This window comes from Osmia lignaria, chromosome 11 (genome assembly GCF_051020975.1).
Source record: "Osmia lignaria lignaria isolate PbOS001 chromosome 11, iyOsmLign1, whole genome shotgun sequence".
NCBI lineage: Eukaryota > Metazoa > Arthropoda > Insecta > Hymenoptera > Megachilidae > Osmia > Osmia lignaria.
The window spans coordinates 9,526,384-9,544,750 of record NC_135042.1 but is presented as its reverse complement, the minus strand read 5'-3'; the positions used below and the strand labels follow the sequence as shown (position 1 = coordinate 9,544,750).

The window sequence follows — 18,367 nt, the reverse complement described above, 5'->3', positions numbered from 1 at the left end:
GATAAAAAGACACACAATACGATGTAAAAGTCTGAACATGGAAGTCGAGTATTAAAACCCGTCCCTTCAGTCAACGACCAGACGTTCAAGATCGCGTTGCGTATTCTTGATCGACACTTTATCGTTCCCGGGAGAGATCGGTAGATCACAGTGTATCGTGTTTATCGCGACAAAGGTGCATATCCGACGCAACAGTTCGCTTAATCTCATAATTACTAGCTAGCTAAAGTGTATAATCAAGGGTGAGTATCGAAAATTGATCGATCGATTTTTCACCGATCGTCGGCTCGTTTTTGATCATCGTCGGGTCGATTGCGGCGACGCAGTGCTATTGATCCACGATGCTCTTACCTGTACCAAGAGAGTCGAGACGATCCTTCACGATAGTCTTCACCTTCTCTGGCACTCTTCGGGGTAAAAAACCACGGCAAGGCGACTCGTGTTTCATTCCCGGCTGTTGATCCTCGATTCTATCTTATATAAGCGCGAGCGTGCGTACATGCGTGATTGTGTGAAAAGTCCTCTCTACAACAAATATTTTTGATTTTTCTATAACTTGTTCAGCAGATCAATCCTGTGAATTCGTAATATTTATAATCTTAAATGGTATCGTCACGATAGTACTCGATTAATTATTATACAGGGTGTTTCATATGAATCGGGTGGGGTAGATGGTGATTTAACTCTAGGAACTTATTTAAAAAATAAAAATAGAAGGTTTAATACTAAATTTAAATTGCCACTGTTTCGATGACCCATTTGTTTGAAATACCCTGGAGTAATAGAAATAATCATAAAAATTCTGTTGCTATATTTTCGCTCTAGTGTCGAGAAGGGTCTATGGTCGAGGAGGGACCGGAAGTTTCATCCGATTCAGCTTGGTTTCCCGCGGTAAACCGAGTCGAATCGAGCCGCGGAACTCGGCCAGGCCGATGACAACGACATCCTCTCGGCGTGGACGTTATCCAGGCCAGTTCTGGTGTCGCCGATCGTCGACACGGTTCGACGGTCACTTCTTTCGTCGTTTCTTTTCGTAGCCAGTGAGATTTCGTCGTGCACCATGTACGGAAGTAGACGGGTCACCGAGAGGACCTCCCTCACGAGACCGTTGGATTCGCCGGATTACGTGGAGTTCGCGAGCCTCTTGAGGACCCGGAAGATCCGGATCAGACAATTTCAATGCTGTATCTGCGCCACTCTCATGTGAGTCGATGTATCATTTCCTTTATAATAATTTGTATAGCAATATAGATGTAAATTATCATCAAATTAATAAGAAAATATATTACATCGTGTCTTTTTAAGAAATTCATCAACTTGTTACATTACATTATACATACTTTCAATCTTATGGCGTAGAATATTACTGGTGCCAAGATGAGTAATTAAGGTATTTGTTTAGTGCAGATTGCGTTGTACACCTGCACGACGTCGATCTGCTGTTGTTCGACGGCATTAAGAATATGCGTCTGCTATTAATCGCGTTTATATAATTATACGAGAAGACGGCCTGTCTAGCGCAAGTGATGCAAGAGAAGCCTTTCTGAACAAATAACGAGGCACAAAGAGGCATGCGTAAAGGATTAAACGTGAAGCGTAAATGAAATTGCTTCAAATAAATGCTTTTTTTTTAAATTCATAGAGATTGCAACGAGCATGTTTTTCTAATTTTTATCAAATTTTTGCGATTAACACTTTAATCCTTAAATTACTATGAGGACATACGACCTCAACCTCAAAAAATAGTGGTAAAAATGAACTAGTTTCAACATTTCAAATTCCTCGAATCCAATTAAGCGTAATTAAATATTAAAAACTTTCTTTCGAAGCGGAAAATATATTCTTTGCGAAAGTTGCGTGGGAGAACGCGATACCAAGGTGCACGGGCACAACTATCGCGCAGGATCTAGCCGTAAAAATCACAGTGCATCCAATCCCCACCGTAAGTGGATACTTACGTAAAATCGTCGCTCACCTCGACCACCGATCGACCGGTGGATCGTTTCAGTGAGGTCTAAGCTCGATTCACGAGCGATCAACGATGTCTGCATCAGAAAAGACCTCGTTGACCGGCGAAAAATCGGGTAGGGTGTATTACGTGCAACGAGACACGCTGCCATTTTATTCTATCCAAAGGAGACAGCGATTGCGGCTACGATGTCTCTCGTACACGATCTTGATGTGAGTTTCTATCGTCTTTGCTTTCATCCGGATACGGTTGATCGAGAAATCGTTAAAATTTCCCTTTTAATTTTCTACCCTTTCTAAAATCGAAAGCTTATTCGCGCACTTTCTTTCATTATCTGTTACATTATATAAAACTTAAATCATTTATGCTATGCATATCGTAAAATGTAAAGGGTACCCACCCGTTTATACTAAATAAATAAATAAATTTTGAAAAATTTTCTAACAGAGAATTACCGTCACTTAAAATTTCGCAATATCTCGCTGCTCGTTTTTGGTCTCATCGGACAAAGTAAGGATATCTTTGAGGCGTATCGAAATTATTGCGTGAAACGGGATCGCGGATCCGTGTGCAATAACGAGATCTCTCGCGGTTTCTCTGTTGCGGTTTACTCTGACCGCTACTTGAACGTATTCCCAACATACGAGGAATCTCGTGCAGGGATTTGCACGGGGCGATCAGTAGAAATCGTGTCTTTTTCAAGAATACTACTCCTGGTAAACGCGAACATGGAGCGAGATAGGAGGTCGTACGAGGGGTTTAACTCGCCCGAACGGTGTTTCTAGCGTCGACTGACGGGTATTAGGAACAACAGTCGCGTCTTTATTGCATTTGCAGGGTTAAAATGTCGCGTAATTCGTTTACAAACAGCCGTAGAGAACTGGTCGTTTAGCGCGTAGGCTGATTACGTGACGGTGGCCTTGATTACACGCGTAATTGTACGGTGACAGTGTGGTTGCTCAACGTTACGACGGCTCGACAAGGTTCCTCCGAGGCATCGCAATACCATCTTCGTGCTGTTCGAACAAACCGATACTGGAAATTGAAATAATTTCGATCCAGTCATTGAACGATGCTGAATTCGGCTAACCGTAGGAGAGTCAATCACATTCGAGAGTTAAAAGAGAAATTGAATCAGTATGAATACTGATTGACCTTGAATAGATAAGATTTTCAAATTTCTATAGTCCCGTTGGATAACCATCCTAATTAATTAAATAAAATTTATTATTCCAGAGCGGTGTTCACGATGGCCCTAATAGTGACAGTCAGTTACTCGGTGAGCCACAACATCCTAGACGCAAACCTCACAGCCCCAGGTTCCCAGGCTGCGTACAATCTTACCGGTTCCTTGAAGTTAGGCTTCGCACCTGGATCAGGCTCGTACACCCTCTTCAGCAACCCGTCGATCGTCTCAGCCTCGAATTCGATCCCCATCCCCAGCAGGAGGGCGGAAACCTCTCCGCCGGCGAAGTTGTCCGAAGGGGAGTTCAACGAAGCGTTGGAAGCAGGTCGCCGAGCGATGAACGAGCGTTTGTTCGCTGACGCCACTGCGGCCATGTCACCGTTGCCTTCCCCGTCGCCGGAATCGAGGCATCGTTACGCCGTGAGCACGTGCGCGAGCGTCGGGACGCTGGCTCTGGCAGCCGTGGCCGAACTCGCGGCTACCAAGACGATCGAGAACTCCAGAGCGATGCAGGCAGCGCCAACCGCCGTCGGGACCTTCTTCGACGGAGGCTGGCTATCTCTGGGTGTTTGCAAACAACTGAGGATCCCGAATTGTAATCCGAGCAAGTACAGAACGTTCGACGGAACCTGCAACCGACCCAACCAATGGGGAGTCTCTATGACGCCGTTCAGAAGACTCTTACCGCCAAATTATGCAGATGGGGTAGACGCTCCGCGTAGGGCGCTCTCTGGTGCAGAGCTTCCGTCAGCCAGAGAGGTTAGCCTAAAAGTGCACAAACCATCGCCCAGCAGCAATCCAGAGTTCACGGTGATGCTCGCCGTTTACGGACAATTCTTGGACCACGACATCACCGCGACAGCGATCAGTCAAGGTATCAACGGTACCTCCATCTCCTGTTGTCCACCGGCCATCGGTCATCCAGAGTGTTTCCCCGTTCCCGTGGCCGCCGGCGATCCCGTGTTCGACGTCACCGGGAGAACCTGCATGGACTTCGTGAGATCCGCACCTGCGCCCCAGTGCAAGCTCGGTCCCAGGCAGCAGTTGAATCAGGTACCTTCGATGATCCGATTCATTTTCTTTTTAATCGAGTTTAAAATAGCCGGATAATTCGTCCGGGTAATCGAGTTAATCCGAACGAAACGAGACTGCGAAATTGCCATCGCGACGAACGAAAAGTTTGCGCGTGCAATATGCGAGCTTAATTAACTTCGTTATCGTGTCAATGAGGCGTGCTTCGATCGTAACGAGGCGTTCGTTATCGCGGCAATAACGATTGCGCACAATGAGCAGAAAATTGCGTTGATAAATAGGGATGCTGTAGGAAAAAATTGTAGGAAAAAAAGCAGAGGATCCACTGCTTTATCCATTAGGTAATCAGAATCCGTTGACATCTTTACTTTCAGTGTTCTAATAATTTTCTTTCCCACAGGTGACCGCGTTCATCGACGGTTCCGCTGTTTATGGATCAGACGTAAATACAGCGAGGGGTCTACGAGAATTTTCCGGCGGTCGTCTGAGGATGCAGATAACGCCTGACAATAGAACTCTCTTACCTGCCAGCATGAATCCCAACGACGGTTGCAACAGGGAAGTCGAGAGACTTCGAGGGAGGTATTGTTTCGCGGCAGGTGACGCCAGAGCTAACGAGAACCTGCACCTGACGACGATGCATCTCCTCTGGGCGAGACAGCACAATAGGATCGCTGATCAATTGGCGAAGATCAATCCGACCTGGGACGACGAGACGCTGTACGAGGAGAGCCGACGCATAGTAGGCGCCCAACTGCAGCACATCACCTACCAAGAGTTCCTACCCATCGTTCTGGGCGAACAGGAGACCAATCTGCGCAATCTAAGACCTCTGAAGGCTGGTTACAGACAGTGGACCGATGATCCAGAGGATTCGACCACCGATCCATCCATAGCCAACAATTTCGCCTCTGCGGCGTTCAGATTCGCTCATACTCTGCTACCTGGACTGATGAAGATGACGGACACCCAGCAGGGGACTTCGTCATTCGTGGAGCTTCACAGAATGCTATTCAATCCGTACAGTTTGTACACCGGGGATGGTGTGAAGAGTTCGGTGACATCAGCCACTAGGAACATGATCCAGATGACCTCGACTCATGTCACTTCTCAGCTGACCAATCATCTGTTCGAGGATCCATTCGCAAACGTTAGCGTACCCTGTGGACTGGACCTGGTGTCGTTGAATATTCAACGCGGCAGGGATCACGGTCTGCCAGGATACACAAGGTGGAGGGAACGTTGCGGATTGGGAAAACCAGAGAGCTTCTCAGATTTGGAAGGTCACCTGGATCCACAGGCGCTTTACGAGATTTCCTTGTTATACGAGTCTGTTCACGACGTTGATCTGTACACTGGTGCTCTGGCTGAATTGCCAAAAGCTGATGGTATCGTTGGGCCTACCTTCTCCTGCCTAATCGCGGATCAGTTCGTGCGTTTGCAGAAGGGTGATCGATTTTGGTACGAGCTGGCTGATCAGCCTCATTCGTTTACAGAAGGTAAGGAAGCAGAAATGGCAGGTGGTAGATAGTAATATTACAAATAATTTTGATTCTGTTTGATTGCAGAGCAACTTAAGGAGTTACGTAAGATATCATTGGCAAAATTGATCTGCGATTGTTCAGACGGAGTGACCCAAACTCAAGCCGAAGTGATGCGAGCCATTGGATCGAACAATCCAATGATGTCCTGCGAGGATATTCCTACGCCATCCTTTGAGCCATGGAGGGAAGATAAACCTTCGAATCCCTTACTCCAAGCTTCGTTCATGCCAGTCAATTGGACCGCCTTGAAGACCAACATCAACGATACAGTTAGAGATGTGGTGACTTCCATCAACAACACCAGGGCATCCGTCGTTCTTGATACAGACTGGCTGGCGTTTAAGAATTACATAAACAACTCATTCTCAGACCTCAGGAATCAACTGTCCGACCTTCATCCTCCAAAAGCAAACTCTGAAAGTTCATTTTTGCGAGCAACGGGTCCGGCAAACGTGTACCAGGATTGGATTACTTTCAAGACCGACCTGGAGAAGTCTTTGAACGACTCCATAGGATCCATGGGCGGTGGTCCTGCCTCTGCTACCAAGTGGATCGCTTTCAAACAGAGTGTCATCGATCAGTTCGCCGATTTGAAGAATCAAATCGCGTCTATCAAGGCGGATCTTGCTCCAACCTTGACAATGAAGAGCAGCGATACGTTAGACGTTAAAGATTCTATGATTCCTGCGATCTTCGACTGGAAGAACTTCAAAGATAACATCGTATCGTCACTGGATGACACAATTATGGGTATAGGCAATAATATGCCACCTCCTGGTGATCCAGCTTGGGCGACCTATGAAGACGACATCAAAGATCGTTTCTCAGCCCTCAGGGACAAAATAGATAAACAGAGACCCATGGCTCCTACTGAATCAGCGACTGGAAGACCAGACTTGTCCAATGATGAGTTGGACTATAAAAGCGAGATCATCAAGACTGTGAATGATGTAGTGCAGAAAATCAAGAATGACATGCCTCCTCCAGGCGACTCAGCATGGGCAACCTACACAGACGAAATAATAAAGAGTTTCTCTTCGTTCAAGAGTACACCGTCACCTTTGGAACTGGCTACGTTGCCTGACACATCATGTGCAGAGTTGAAAGCTTCTTCTCCAGCCTCGTTCAACAACATAGAGATGTCTGCTTTGATCAACGACTGGTCAGACTTTCGTAGCAGCATCAACGATTCCTTCACTCGAATCATTCAGGATATTCAGAGCAAAAAGCCAATGTCGATTGATCCAGTATCTTGGGCGGCATTCAAGCAATCCACTGTAAATGATTTTGCAAAGTTGAAGGAAGAAATTGATGACACGAAAGCTGAATGGTCGAAGGAAACTGGTAAAGATACACCCACTCTTCAGGGTACTGGAGACGCTTCCAAGTTCGATTACACGAAATTCATCAAGCCTGTCATCCCAGCGGACGAATGGGTCGCTTTCAAACAACAGATCAACGCCACTGTGATGAATATCTTGAACGCTGCGAATGCTACGGATAAAATTGACTTCGACGAGGTACGCGGCGTGTTCAATAAATCCTTCGCCGACCTGAAGTACCGGATAGCATCTCTGAAGGATCTGATCGCGGAGAGTAAACCCGTAAGCAAAACTGCGACGGATTGGATCACTTTTCAAGCGCGGCTGAATTCCACGATAAAAGAGCTTGCGGACAATTTGAGGAAAGAAAACGAAGCGATGAATGGAAACTTGATGAGAGCTCTGTTCGAAACCAGGGACAAAGTGTCCGGTCTTCAACCACCGATGAATTCGATCGTTTCGTCAATGGAACTGAGGCAGTATGCATCTAAGACTAATAAGACTATCACGGATACTTTGAAAGGCTTCAATTCATTGATGACTAGAACAGCACAGTCTGCTGCATCCTCTTCGGATAGTCCCAAGTCCTTCACGGATTTTCTGATCGTTCCTTGTCTACTCAGTTCAGTCCACGCATCAACATCGTGGCATCGAAGTGGATTGTGAGAGGTCGTGTGTCGAGTGAAAATTTTTCTATCACAATCGTTGTATATATTCGATTATTTATAGAACGAACTTTTATATTTCCTTGGTGTTCATGTTAACTATTCAGGTTTATTATGGACATTCCGTACTAATCATACAAGGTCGAGAGGACCAGAGAATAAGAATAAGAGTGATATAGAAACTATCGTTCCCTTTTCTATAAATCATTAACTCTAATCGATTAACAATAAAGGATAATTGATAAGAAGCTAAACGGAGAGACTGAGTAAGAGTGCAGTGCCTCTTTTTATCCAAAAATCCGATCCCATCGGACCAGCGTTCAAATCGACCGCCACGACGAATGATGCTCGTCCTTGACCCCCGCTTCTCTCAGGATAATAGTAGCAAGGGCAGTTGTAGAGTCCTTGTGTAAAGAACGGAAGTAACGCTTTAGTTGTAATTTACTTTCGTCTAAATGTTTCCTGTTACCTTTGGTTCGCTTTTTCAGCTGCTCCGTGGGACGGAAGTAAATCACCGGCATGTGGGAAACAAGTTGCATGGGGGCTGGCTCGACGAGGACACCGATCCTCTTGTCCCATCCACCGCCTTCCAGAAAGATGGAGCGTATGTACACGCCGTCCTGTAATGGAATGTACACACGGTTAGAGGCGCGTATACACGCCGCTATTTCCTAGTGATATCGCGATACTGAATTCTTTATCCCCTTTATTTTTCCGCGGCTCGTTTCGCTTGCATTAAAGGGAGAACGATGGCGACAACCGGAGTAATTGGATCGATCCTCCTGCTCGACCTTCCGCGTGTTCAATTGCGCGATCTTTCGTTTAAACCGAACGGATCTCGACTTGTGTTCATGTTAAATTCAAGGAAATAGAAACAACATTCTTCGGGTAAATTAAACGGGGAATTGTTGCAAGTTGCGAAGACATTTTTGGGAAGAATATTTAGAGTAATAATAGTTACTCTATCACGGTGCTATAGTTTAAGTTACATTGTTATATCTGTCCCTCTTGCTTCAAGTCTCTAGGGTCCATCACAGTTCATGTAGATGTATAGAAGTTTTGGAATAACCGAGGATCGTTAACGCGACGGCAAACGCTGTTTCAGCCGAAACTCGCTAATTACCATAGGAGGCTCGATGATGGTCGAGTCATCAACGGTAAAAACATTGAACTCCCAGGACAGGGAATCGATAGACACGTTCCAGAGCCTGGCAGATGTCTGCAGTACCGCGGTAAGGAAACCAGTGGGGAATGTAAACGCAGCCAGCCAGAACAGCAATGGTGGATGAGTAGTTTGTGCCCATTCGCTAAAGTGCTCTATACGGTTGACCAAGTCTCTGGTCCAGGCTCCGAGGAGTTTCAAGGACGGATACGCTGTCAACCAAACGGAGGGCACCCTTCCCTCGTGGACGCATGTAAAGATCTCCTCCAGCTGCGGTGACATTACGACCAGACCCTTAATGGCTAGCTGAAGTTCCTTCAAACTAGTACGAGTTTTCTGTAGTAGCATGTTGTAACGTTGTATCTCCTGAAGCAGGACAACGTCCAACGGTGTCTTCTTCGGACCTATCAGTTTCTGAGCTGTCTCGTAGTCGATATTGTTCGGTATCTTCGACAGTATGTCTGTGGTTAGTTGGGTTACCTTGAAAACACAAGAACAAATTCGTTTTCCATTCGCAGTCTCAAAGGTTCATCGTTGAATTTGATATTTTAGAGAAGTAACCAGTTCTTCCTTGCTGATCTCTTCTCTGCTGACCGTCTGGACCTGAAGACTCATCAAAGTTTCGAACATGTTCCTGGTCTCCATGATCAAACAGGTAATGTCCGCGTTCGGGTGTTGACCGAATGCTTCGGGCTTATCCACGTTTGGTAATATCGAGATGAAATCACGGTAGGACTCCAAGGAACCATCCCTCGGAATGTAATAGGTTGGCAACGAGGACAAACGATAGTGGGGTATGTTCAAAGCGTCCTCGTTGAAATACTGTTGAACGTAGGTCATCAGCAATCGGCGGTCCCAGTCGTCTGTCACGTGACCACCGTAACAAACGCCTGCTATGAGATACTTGAGGGATTCCCATGGGGTGATCGGGTATTCGTCGAGGTACACTTGTAAAAGGTTCTCGGATACCTACAGAAAGAAAATGGGAATACTAAAAATAGACTTTGAAACAGAAGTTTCTCTTGCAATCTGTTTTCGATATTACCACAAAGTCGGAATCATTGAAGCTGTAAATGACGTTCCAACCCAGTTGCTGAAATTTCTTACGTTCCAAGAGAATAGCATGAAAGAATATCAGGGAGAAGAGAAGCTTCTTGTATTTCGACTTTGCCTCGCACACCTCGAACTGGTGCTCGGTTATCAAACCGTAAAGCCGTTTCATGTTTGCCTTCAAACCTTTGGGAGGCTCGGTGGTCATCTTTATCCCAGCCTGAAGGATCGATATCGGGAACTGGGGAGTAGGGCTCGAGCTAAGCCACAATCTGTAACCAGTCGAACCCTGTCGTTATCGACTCGCCGCGTTTACGTTCGAACGTGTATCACCTGAATTGAGGGTGCAAGGTTTTACTGGACCCAAGGGTCTCCACGATTTTGTCCAGTTTCGGCATCCAACTGAGAGACAAGTGGCAGTTTGCTAAGAACACCCAGGCCCCTTCTTTCGCTCCGAGTTCGATCATTCTGAAAATAAAGCTTATTCGAGTTCTTAGTTCTTAAAAAATAAAAAAAAATAGGTAATCAACAATCTTGAAAATAACTTGGTCGCGATAGGTGACTGTCCCTGACCAAGGGACAGAGTCATAAAGTGATTAGTCATTTCTTGGCTGTCGACCAGCTGCATCAGGGTACTCGTAGGATCCACACCAGGCGACAGAACGAATATAAGCGGGGATTGGGCGACGGAATCGTCGAGGACCGCTTTCAGGTCGAGTACAGGAGGTTCCACGAATCTCTGACCGAGATTCAACACGATGAAGTTCGCGATGCAGAAGGACATCCTGTCTGGCCGACAGCTTCGTATCACCAGCATTTTTTGGAACACGTTGCAGTTCGCCTCCCATTCCCCTATCAGTGGTATGGACTCTGGTTCTGTGTGGATGTACCTATAGAAAAGAATCACGGCGTCGATATAAATATTTTAATTGTAAGCAATTAAGTGTTTATTAAGTGTTATTATTAAACGATATTAAATAATTTGAATAAATGCGAAATTTAAGTAAAAATTTAAAAGTGTCCAATATTAATCCGTGGGTGTCCCATACCATCCGATATAACGTTTTTCAAAAATCATACCAATTGTTCCAATCACGCGGGAACTGTTCAAAGGAGGATACAATTCCATGAAATCCAGGCAACTTGTCCAGCTCAGTGACATTGTCCCAACTTTCGTCCGGCATCCAAGGCACAGGCTTGTCAAGCTGACTCTTTCGATCCAGGACAATTCCACCGCGAAGCAGGAACGCGTATTCAACCTGCATCACTTTACTCTGCGCTTCTAATATCTTGATGCACATGTTGAAGGAGAACAGCAGCTTGTGCTGCTCGAACAGACCACGACAGGTGTATCTGTTCCAAGAGAATCTCGTTTAGATGATAGAGGATCATCGTTTCTTACTCTAGATTCGTGGCACAGGTCTGTCTCAGAATTGAAAAGTTCGAGGGTACATTCTTGGACGGACCCGAGTGAAAAGATCAAGTGGACGGGTACTTGTACAAGGCGTAAGTATGATACTCGTTCAGACTGTCGATCCTCTCGGCTAGTTTCAAACTCTTCGGGCTTTTGTCGATCGACAGCATAAACAAGGTAATATATGCGTCCAGAGAGAACTGGTACATCGGGTCGATGAGGCTCATGTCGTTCAGAACGAAGAAGAGGATCGAGGCGCGTTGGGCACACGATCTGTACTCCTCTCTCGCTAGATCTATCTCCTTCTCCGTCTGTTCAGATACCACCAACGATTCCTCGATCGAGATTGAGGTCGCTTTCGACGATTGCAGGGCGCTCAGTAAATCCAGGTCGTCTAACAGTGTGTCCCCAGCCACGTTCAGTAGACTGCACGATACGTATATAGGTTTTCTTCTCATTTTCATAGGCAAACTGGAGATTCTATTTCGAAGAGGATAGAGATCGAATGTCTTACTAGAGTATTTTGTTCTCTAACTCTTTGAGAGTTCGTTTATTGGAGGCAATCGTGAACACCAGATTGTCCTTCTGTTCCTCCAGTTGAGGCTTCTCTTTCCTCACAACGATTCCCAACAGCTGAGCTTCCAACCCTTAACAATTGAATCAATTAACCGAAATCGAATTATCGAAGAAGAATCGCGATAAAGTTACACGATCTCCTTTCCTTTTTTTACTCTCTAACTTTTCACCCTTTTCCAGCGAGCGTACGATAAGACAATTAGTTACCCTGTTCCTTAATGGCGAAGTTGCATAACGTTGTTTTAGTGGATATCTCCGGAGCGTAATGGGGGTTCGGGAGTTTCGTCGTCATGAACAACCGGAACTTGTCGTTGTAAGTGATCGTCTTTTCGTTGAACTTGATCATCACCTGATCGCCTGCGTACAGATTTTATTATCATTAAATCTTAAAATATCCATCCCACTAACGATGTACCAATTTTAACGAAGGCCTTTTCGAGGATCGGGTTTATAGCTGGATCGATCGTCTCTCCTACGTTTTCTAGAAGTACAGGTACACCAAACTGGATGGCCTGCTCCAATACTGCCGCGAAGTCCGCTTGGCCAAAATCGATCACCCTCAAAGACTGAATAAATAATACAGATTAAACGAATTCCATTTTGTTTCTGGAATCCAGGATACGTACATTCTTCGCCTCCATATTCTTGATCCATTTCACTGCCTGACACTGAGGATCGATCACCAGAGGCCATCTGGTCCCTTTGGTCACGATGATACCATTTTCGGTGCTGAAGTCGTCGGATGGTAAACCAAGGATGTTCCAATCCCTGATAATCGCTGGATCGGCCAAGAATTCTATTACACTGACATTTGGCGAGTTTGGAATTTCTTTGTTCTCCACCTTGAAATTTATAAGTTTCTATTATTGCTCGGACGAAATGACGAAGCTGGACTCACCTCCTTCATCCACATGGTTATCAGCTCCTCTCGGTAGTAGGACACGAACGGACCCAAATAAGACACAAAGGCGGTGGATATTAGGCAATCACCTGGCAGCCACTCGAAAAACAACGCCAAAGATGCGACTGTGTTTTCCCATCGAATTCGTTCACCCGAAAGACCGTCCACCAGCATTCCAGCTCGTTCCAGTTTCAATTTTAACAGTTCCGCCTGGAGATACGAATTGTAAGCTGAATCGAGTCCTTAGGATTATTTGGAAATTTTCGAAAATTATTCCAATCGGTGATACGATTTATTTCTGTAATTGTATGTATTTAGATACACACCAGTTTGATGAGTTCCTCCTTCTCCTTCATCTTCGAATCATACATCTGCTGCAATTTCTCCAGCTTCTCTTGTAACCTTTCCAATTGCTGCATCGCTTCCTTCAACGCAGCCTCCTTCTGCCTGAGAGACTCCAGTGCAGCCTCCAGTTTCTCCCTCTTCGGTGCAACGATCCTGCGATTCAAAGGAGCCACTTCGACTGCTTCCTTTTTCCCCCCTCTCGGAAAAGGAACTGTTCCAGACATTTATCGTCGAATACGAATTACCTGAACAGCTTCCCGTATTTCTCCATCGCTACGACCCACATGCACAACGATTTCGCGGCGAACGACACCACGCCAACCTTCTCCGGTTCGAATTCCGGGTTCGACGTGTACCTCGCAATGGCCCTTAGCGTCCGATCCGATATGTGGTCTTTGTCGAAGTATCGTAGCTGAAAAATCGTGCGCAACGTAACCGCGAGCGAGATCTATCGCGCGGAAATACGCCTCGAACTTATACGTATACGTATATATACATATTCCCTTTACCGAGTTCAGGAAGTTCACGTCGGCAAGTTGCCGCTTCGACTCCGCCCAACTCGGTTCCGAGGTCTTCAGGATCATCACCGCTTCCATTACCATCTCGACTTTCGGCGGCGGACGCGTGAAAGACCTTATCTCCGAGATGTCCTTCTTGCTCAGAGCATCCAGCGCCTGTGTCACGGGTAACAATCGCACCGGTGAAATACGAAGCTCTTCGAGAGCTCCAGACGGATAAATTGGACTATACATATGGATGAAATCCGAAATCGAGGATGGTGGAGGGAATTTTGTTATGTACAACGATGGGAGATACGAATGAATACGAACGACACCGGCCAGGGTAGTTTTTACATTTTGAATGAGATTTTTATTGATCCTAAAAGTTTATTAACCCCTTGCCTTACGACGTCGCGTTACACTCATGATGCAACTTGTAATTCAAATCGGTCTTTAGCTGGTACTAAATTCTAATTTAATGCTATGTATGCATGATATTTCATTTTTCTTAATTTGTTTTTATAGGCGAAGGGGTTAAATTAACACGATTTCAAGTTATTAATTTTAAAATACTTGGTCATTCTTTTTGGTTAAACAATTTCGATTTGAATAAAGAGGCAGGGTGTTTTTTCTTTATTTTAGGGTGCATTTTTCTGTATTTGTTTTAAAATTCAAGCAATTAATAGTTAGATGACTGGCGCGACTATCGAATAAATCATAGGCGAAGGGGTTGAATTAACACGATTTCAAGTTATTATTAATTTTACGATACTCGGTCATTCTTTTTTGCTAAAGAACCTCGATTCGAGTAAAGTGGCAGGGTGTTCAATCACGAAGAGGAGCAAACGAACTGAACAGTATTACGACTGATAAGAATGAATGTCGATGAAGATACCTTCATGGCCTCGTTTAAAGCTGGTTCGACAGTGGCGAGGTCAGCTCGAGCGAGTTCTTCGAGTCTCTTGCACTCCTTTTGTTCCTCCGCTATTCGAAGAGATCTCGCAGTTACAGTCTTCTGCGTCTCGTCCGCTTCACGCCTCTGATTCACTGTAAAATATAGAAGAAAATCATTTATTTCCGATAATTTTAATTTCATTCTGTACGAGTGGACAGAAACATTTTCTACGAAAATTCAAGTTCTATGGAAACCTGCACTGGATGGATCTATTACAATTGTAACTAATAACGATACATCAGCGTCAGAAGGTGACGGGTACCTATCGTTACGAGGAACTCCTCGCATTCCCTGGTAGATTTATGAACCTGTTCCTGTGTGATTTCCAGCTCCGCAGCCATTTCGTTCACTTTAACACGAGTGTCGTCGATCTTGGAGAGACCGCTGCGAAGTTTGTTCGCTTGGCTCGCCAAATCCTGCCTTTTCTCCTCCAGCATTCTGAAAACGAGGATCGTTGACGTCGTTCACCTACCACTTCGTCCGACTGACGTGTCGTTTCGGTTAGTTATACCGGGTGTCGAAAACACTTTCATCGATATCGATAAACGAACGAAATTTTGAAATGACTCACGTTTTATATCCTGCTACCAATTCAAGAAAATTCATCGGGGTGACGTAATTGTACCGTTTCATTTCCAGGATCATTCTACTAGAGAACCGTGATACCGATTGATGAATCAGAGAAAAAGTCGCCGCGATTCCGTCGCGCATTCGTTCCTGAAGAGGTGGCAAAGGTAACGCCGTGACGGATTGTCGAGGTTCCTGTAAACGATCACACTTTTCTCGGTCGAAATTCTCTCCGTTATTAACCGTGGCAAAGAGAGCGGATTTCCGATCGATCGATCGGAAGATTCATTCGAAGAGAATCGGATGAAATAAGGAAGAGATAAAAAGATAGAGAGGTCGATTCCTCTTTGCCAGTTCAATCTTCCGAGTGCACGATACAAATTCAAAAATATTAAGCATCTACTCGGACCGGAAACGCTCGGACGATCGCGCTTCCGTCCAGGAAACGCGGCAGACGGGGAGGCGTATCATCCGCGCGACGACGACGTTTCCTCGTGGAGAGGAAAATAATCGGATTCCACGAAATGGAGAGACTCGTTCTCTCTCTCTCACTGTTCTTCGAGTCTCGATTGTTGGAAATCGGAATCGAATGGAATCGATCGTTTGGAAAGGGGTTAGAGAAGGAAGGGAGGGGGACGAGCCGAAGACCAAACCACTTTATTTTCGCCGGTGATAGTGAGCGTCAGATTGAGATTCATGAGGAACTTGTTGCCAACTTCGAGGAGAGCTTCCCTTGGCCATTCGAGGAACCAATCGATGGTCGTACAGTTGATCAGGGCCGGGTACTGGCGTAATCTGTTCCTGAACGCGTCCCCGATCGGGCTCATGCAAAGGATCAAATGCATATTGGCACGCGCCCGTTCGATCAACAGCGAATAGATCGCTTCCGTTGTTGGTATTCGTCCAGCCTTCGTCGCCTCCTTCGTCAGCCTCTTTTTAATCTGCACAAAAGAGAACGTTACAAGCGTACCGTTCCACGCGTTTGATCCTGATATTGGAAAATTCTTTTCAATCGAGGTCGTCGATGCATGTTTGCGAACAGATTAGATAGGAGAAACGATGAAAACTGTAGGATGCCGGTGAAAAAATTATGGCGTTTCCCTCTTGGGAACCGTCCACTAAGAATTCCGTCAGTGTGGGGGGATGACGGAGTTCTCTAGTGGACGGGTGTCCTCCCCCCACACGTGGGACGGTCCCTGGGCCCCATACGCACACGAGCCCTGCCCTCCATACGTGGACCGGTCCCAGATTCATACGTAGACGAGCGCCCTGGGCCATATAACATGGACGACGAGCCCTGGGGGCCGAATACGTGGACGGGCAGCGCCCCCATATGTGGACGCGAAACCCTGCCGCATACAGGACAGGCCCCTCTCTGGCCCCATACGTGAACGGTCCCTGTCCCAAACGCCTTGGTTTCTACATTCTCAGATCTTATATATATAGCGACAAGGTCCGTAATGGAGTACTTGCGAGAAAGGATGGAGTATACGCGCGACACCTTGCGGCCATCACGGGAAAGAGGCCCCAGGCGCCGGGGCGCCATGCCTAGCTCATAATCCTCACAAAACATTTCGACATTGTTCCTTTGAAATATCTTGTTATCATTGAAATTAATAATAAAAATACTTAGAAACCGATTCACCTCCTCCAGCTCGTCGCTCTTGTACAAATTGGTTACTTCTCCTGTGCTCAGCATGTTGTTAACGATCTCCAGAAACTGTTCCTCGACCACTTGCGTGTCGTTGAAGAGGAACGTGCACGGTTTTCCCTCCACACCGCTCTTCATGTACAACGTTTTCAAGTCTTCGCGGAATTCCGCTAGTCTGTACTGCTTCGTGATCGAAATTTGAAAGATGGTTAACTCGCACATGTAGCTGGAGATTCTTGACAACGATTGTCTACCGCTTCCCCCGATCCCTACTAGCAACATGTTACCACGGGGCTGTAAAGATTCACCAGTTTTTAGATTTATAGACGAAACGTTTAATCGATGTATTATTTAACGAACCTGAGATATCACACGAACGATACGACATATGTGTTCGATCGCGTAACGAAATAGAATTAAATTCAAACGAACTACACCGGTCGATGCATTGTACTCGTCCATTTGATTTTCTATGTGAGTCCTCATAGCAGCAATGTCGGTTAGGTCCTCGTATATGTCCCAGGCGTTCATGAAACTACCTATGAATGTTTTAAATCAGGTTTCAAGAAGAGAATCGAACGGACTTTGAAATTTACCGAACACAGGGCTTCTTTTCTCAGGGCAGACGTTGCCGAAGGTTAACTCGAAGTACTTTCCAAGTTGATCATTGATCTGTTCGACGAACCACTCTCTATCTCTGAAGGTAAAGTTTGTATCAGTCTCCGAGGGTCTTTCGTGCTCTAAACAACTTTTAATCAACTCACTTTTCGTCGATGAGACGATCGCAGAACACTCGAAACGCTTCGTGTATCCATAGACGAAGGAACGTTTGCCTGGAGTACTGGTAATCCTTGTGACTTCGAAGCAGCCCTTGGAACACCTACATAATAAATACATAAATAAGAAATGATATATCCAGAATGTAAGATTCCTTCACCTTTGATATATCCCTCAAATTGAACAGATAATGCATCTTCGCTGGAGTAGGTAACATCGTTTGGATCACATGATTGTACATATCAATGGTAGCCTGAGTTATTTCATTAGCTAAATATACAAAATGATTACTTTTTAATTTCTTACATGTAACGATTTCTGTTGTGTTAATTTTTACTAACATATCCCTTTCACTTCTGCATGGAACTCTCCAATATGCTGTTCCAGCATCGTGCCATAGATCCTTACGATCTGCTTCTCGACAGGGAACGTCGTGTTAAGGACATTGAATTTCGTGAGCAACCTGTTAGTAATAACGTTACGACCTCCGCCAGGAGGACCCATAGCTGCCATCATTTGCACCTTTTGTAAATATTTCTTGTTCTGTCTCTCACGATCGTACCTTTACATCAAATTGTCAGAATGATGATATTTCTAAAATATCCTATATAATAATACGAAATGGTAACCCCAATATCGTCCCGATAGGATCAGAAATCAAAGCCAGTGATACTCAGAATGTTCCATAGAATCTACAGAGCAATTTTTTTTCATCAAGTGTCACTCGAAGTGAAAAGAGTATACATTTCCA

At 45.4% G+C, this 18,367-nt stretch overlaps 2 protein-coding genes across 3 annotated transcripts in view; one reads left to right on the top strand and one right to left on the bottom strand.

Annotated features, from left to right (window-relative positions):
- The first annotated feature begins 95 nt into the window (after nt 1–95).
- LOC117604198 (uncharacterized) lies at nt 96–7,912 on the top strand. 2 transcript variants are annotated; one of them, XM_034324047.2, is made up of 5 exons: nt 96–242; nt 826–1,203; nt 3,206–4,208; nt 4,588–5,686; nt 5,756–7,912. In XM_034324047.2, exons 2-5 carry the CDS (start codon nt 1,061–1,063, stop codon nt 7,717–7,719), a joined length of 4,209 nt encoding a protein of 1,402 aa, XP_034179938.2. In that variant the 5' UTR covers nt 96–242; nt 826–1,060; the 3' UTR covers nt 7,720–7,912. The 2 variants fall into 2 exon arrangements, with proteins under 2 accessions (XP_034179938.2, XP_034179939.2); XM_034324048.2 differs by lacking the exons at nt 96–242; nt 826–1,203 and adding an exon at nt 1,967–2,181.
- Nucleotides 7,913–7,967: 55 nt separating this feature from the next.
- The window catches only part of kl-2 (dynein heavy chain 2, axonemal kl-2), a 30,557-nt gene continuing 20,157 nt past the window's right edge, over nt 7,968–18,367 (bottom strand). The window contains exons 38-64 of the mRNA XM_034324062.2: nt 17,958–18,178; nt 17,777–17,886; nt 17,604–17,719; nt 17,436–17,536; nt 17,200–17,378; nt 16,834–17,133; nt 15,842–16,129; nt 15,193–15,383; nt 14,884–15,059; nt 14,562–14,713; nt 13,676–13,840; nt 13,412–13,578; nt 13,148–13,319; nt 12,819–13,031; nt 12,547–12,762; nt 12,336–12,486; nt 12,128–12,277; nt 11,859–11,991; nt 11,426–11,770; nt 11,011–11,283; nt 10,476–10,820; nt 10,264–10,398; nt 9,926–10,202; nt 9,442–9,849; nt 8,842–9,360; nt 8,188–8,338; nt 7,968–8,122 (exon numbers count right to left, since the gene is read on the bottom strand). Coding sequence (XP_034179953.2) covers nt 7,968–8,122; nt 8,188–8,338; nt 8,842–9,360; nt 9,442–9,849; nt 9,926–10,202; nt 10,264–10,398; nt 10,476–10,820; nt 11,011–11,283; nt 11,426–11,770; nt 11,859–11,991; nt 12,128–12,277; nt 12,336–12,486; nt 12,547–12,762; nt 12,819–13,031; nt 13,148–13,319; nt 13,412–13,578; nt 13,676–13,840; nt 14,562–14,713; nt 14,884–15,059; nt 15,193–15,383; nt 15,842–16,129; nt 16,834–17,133; nt 17,200–17,378; nt 17,436–17,536; nt 17,604–17,719; nt 17,777–17,886; nt 17,958–18,178 — 5,809 coding nt within the window. The remainder of the gene's footprint in view (nt 8,123–8,187; nt 8,339–8,841; nt 9,361–9,441; nt 9,850–9,925; nt 10,203–10,263; nt 10,399–10,475; nt 10,821–11,010; nt 11,284–11,425; nt 11,771–11,858; nt 11,992–12,127; nt 12,278–12,335; nt 12,487–12,546; nt 12,763–12,818; nt 13,032–13,147; nt 13,320–13,411; nt 13,579–13,675; nt 13,841–14,561; nt 14,714–14,883; nt 15,060–15,192; nt 15,384–15,841; nt 16,130–16,833; nt 17,134–17,199; nt 17,379–17,435; nt 17,537–17,603; nt 17,720–17,776; nt 17,887–17,957; nt 18,179–18,367) is intronic.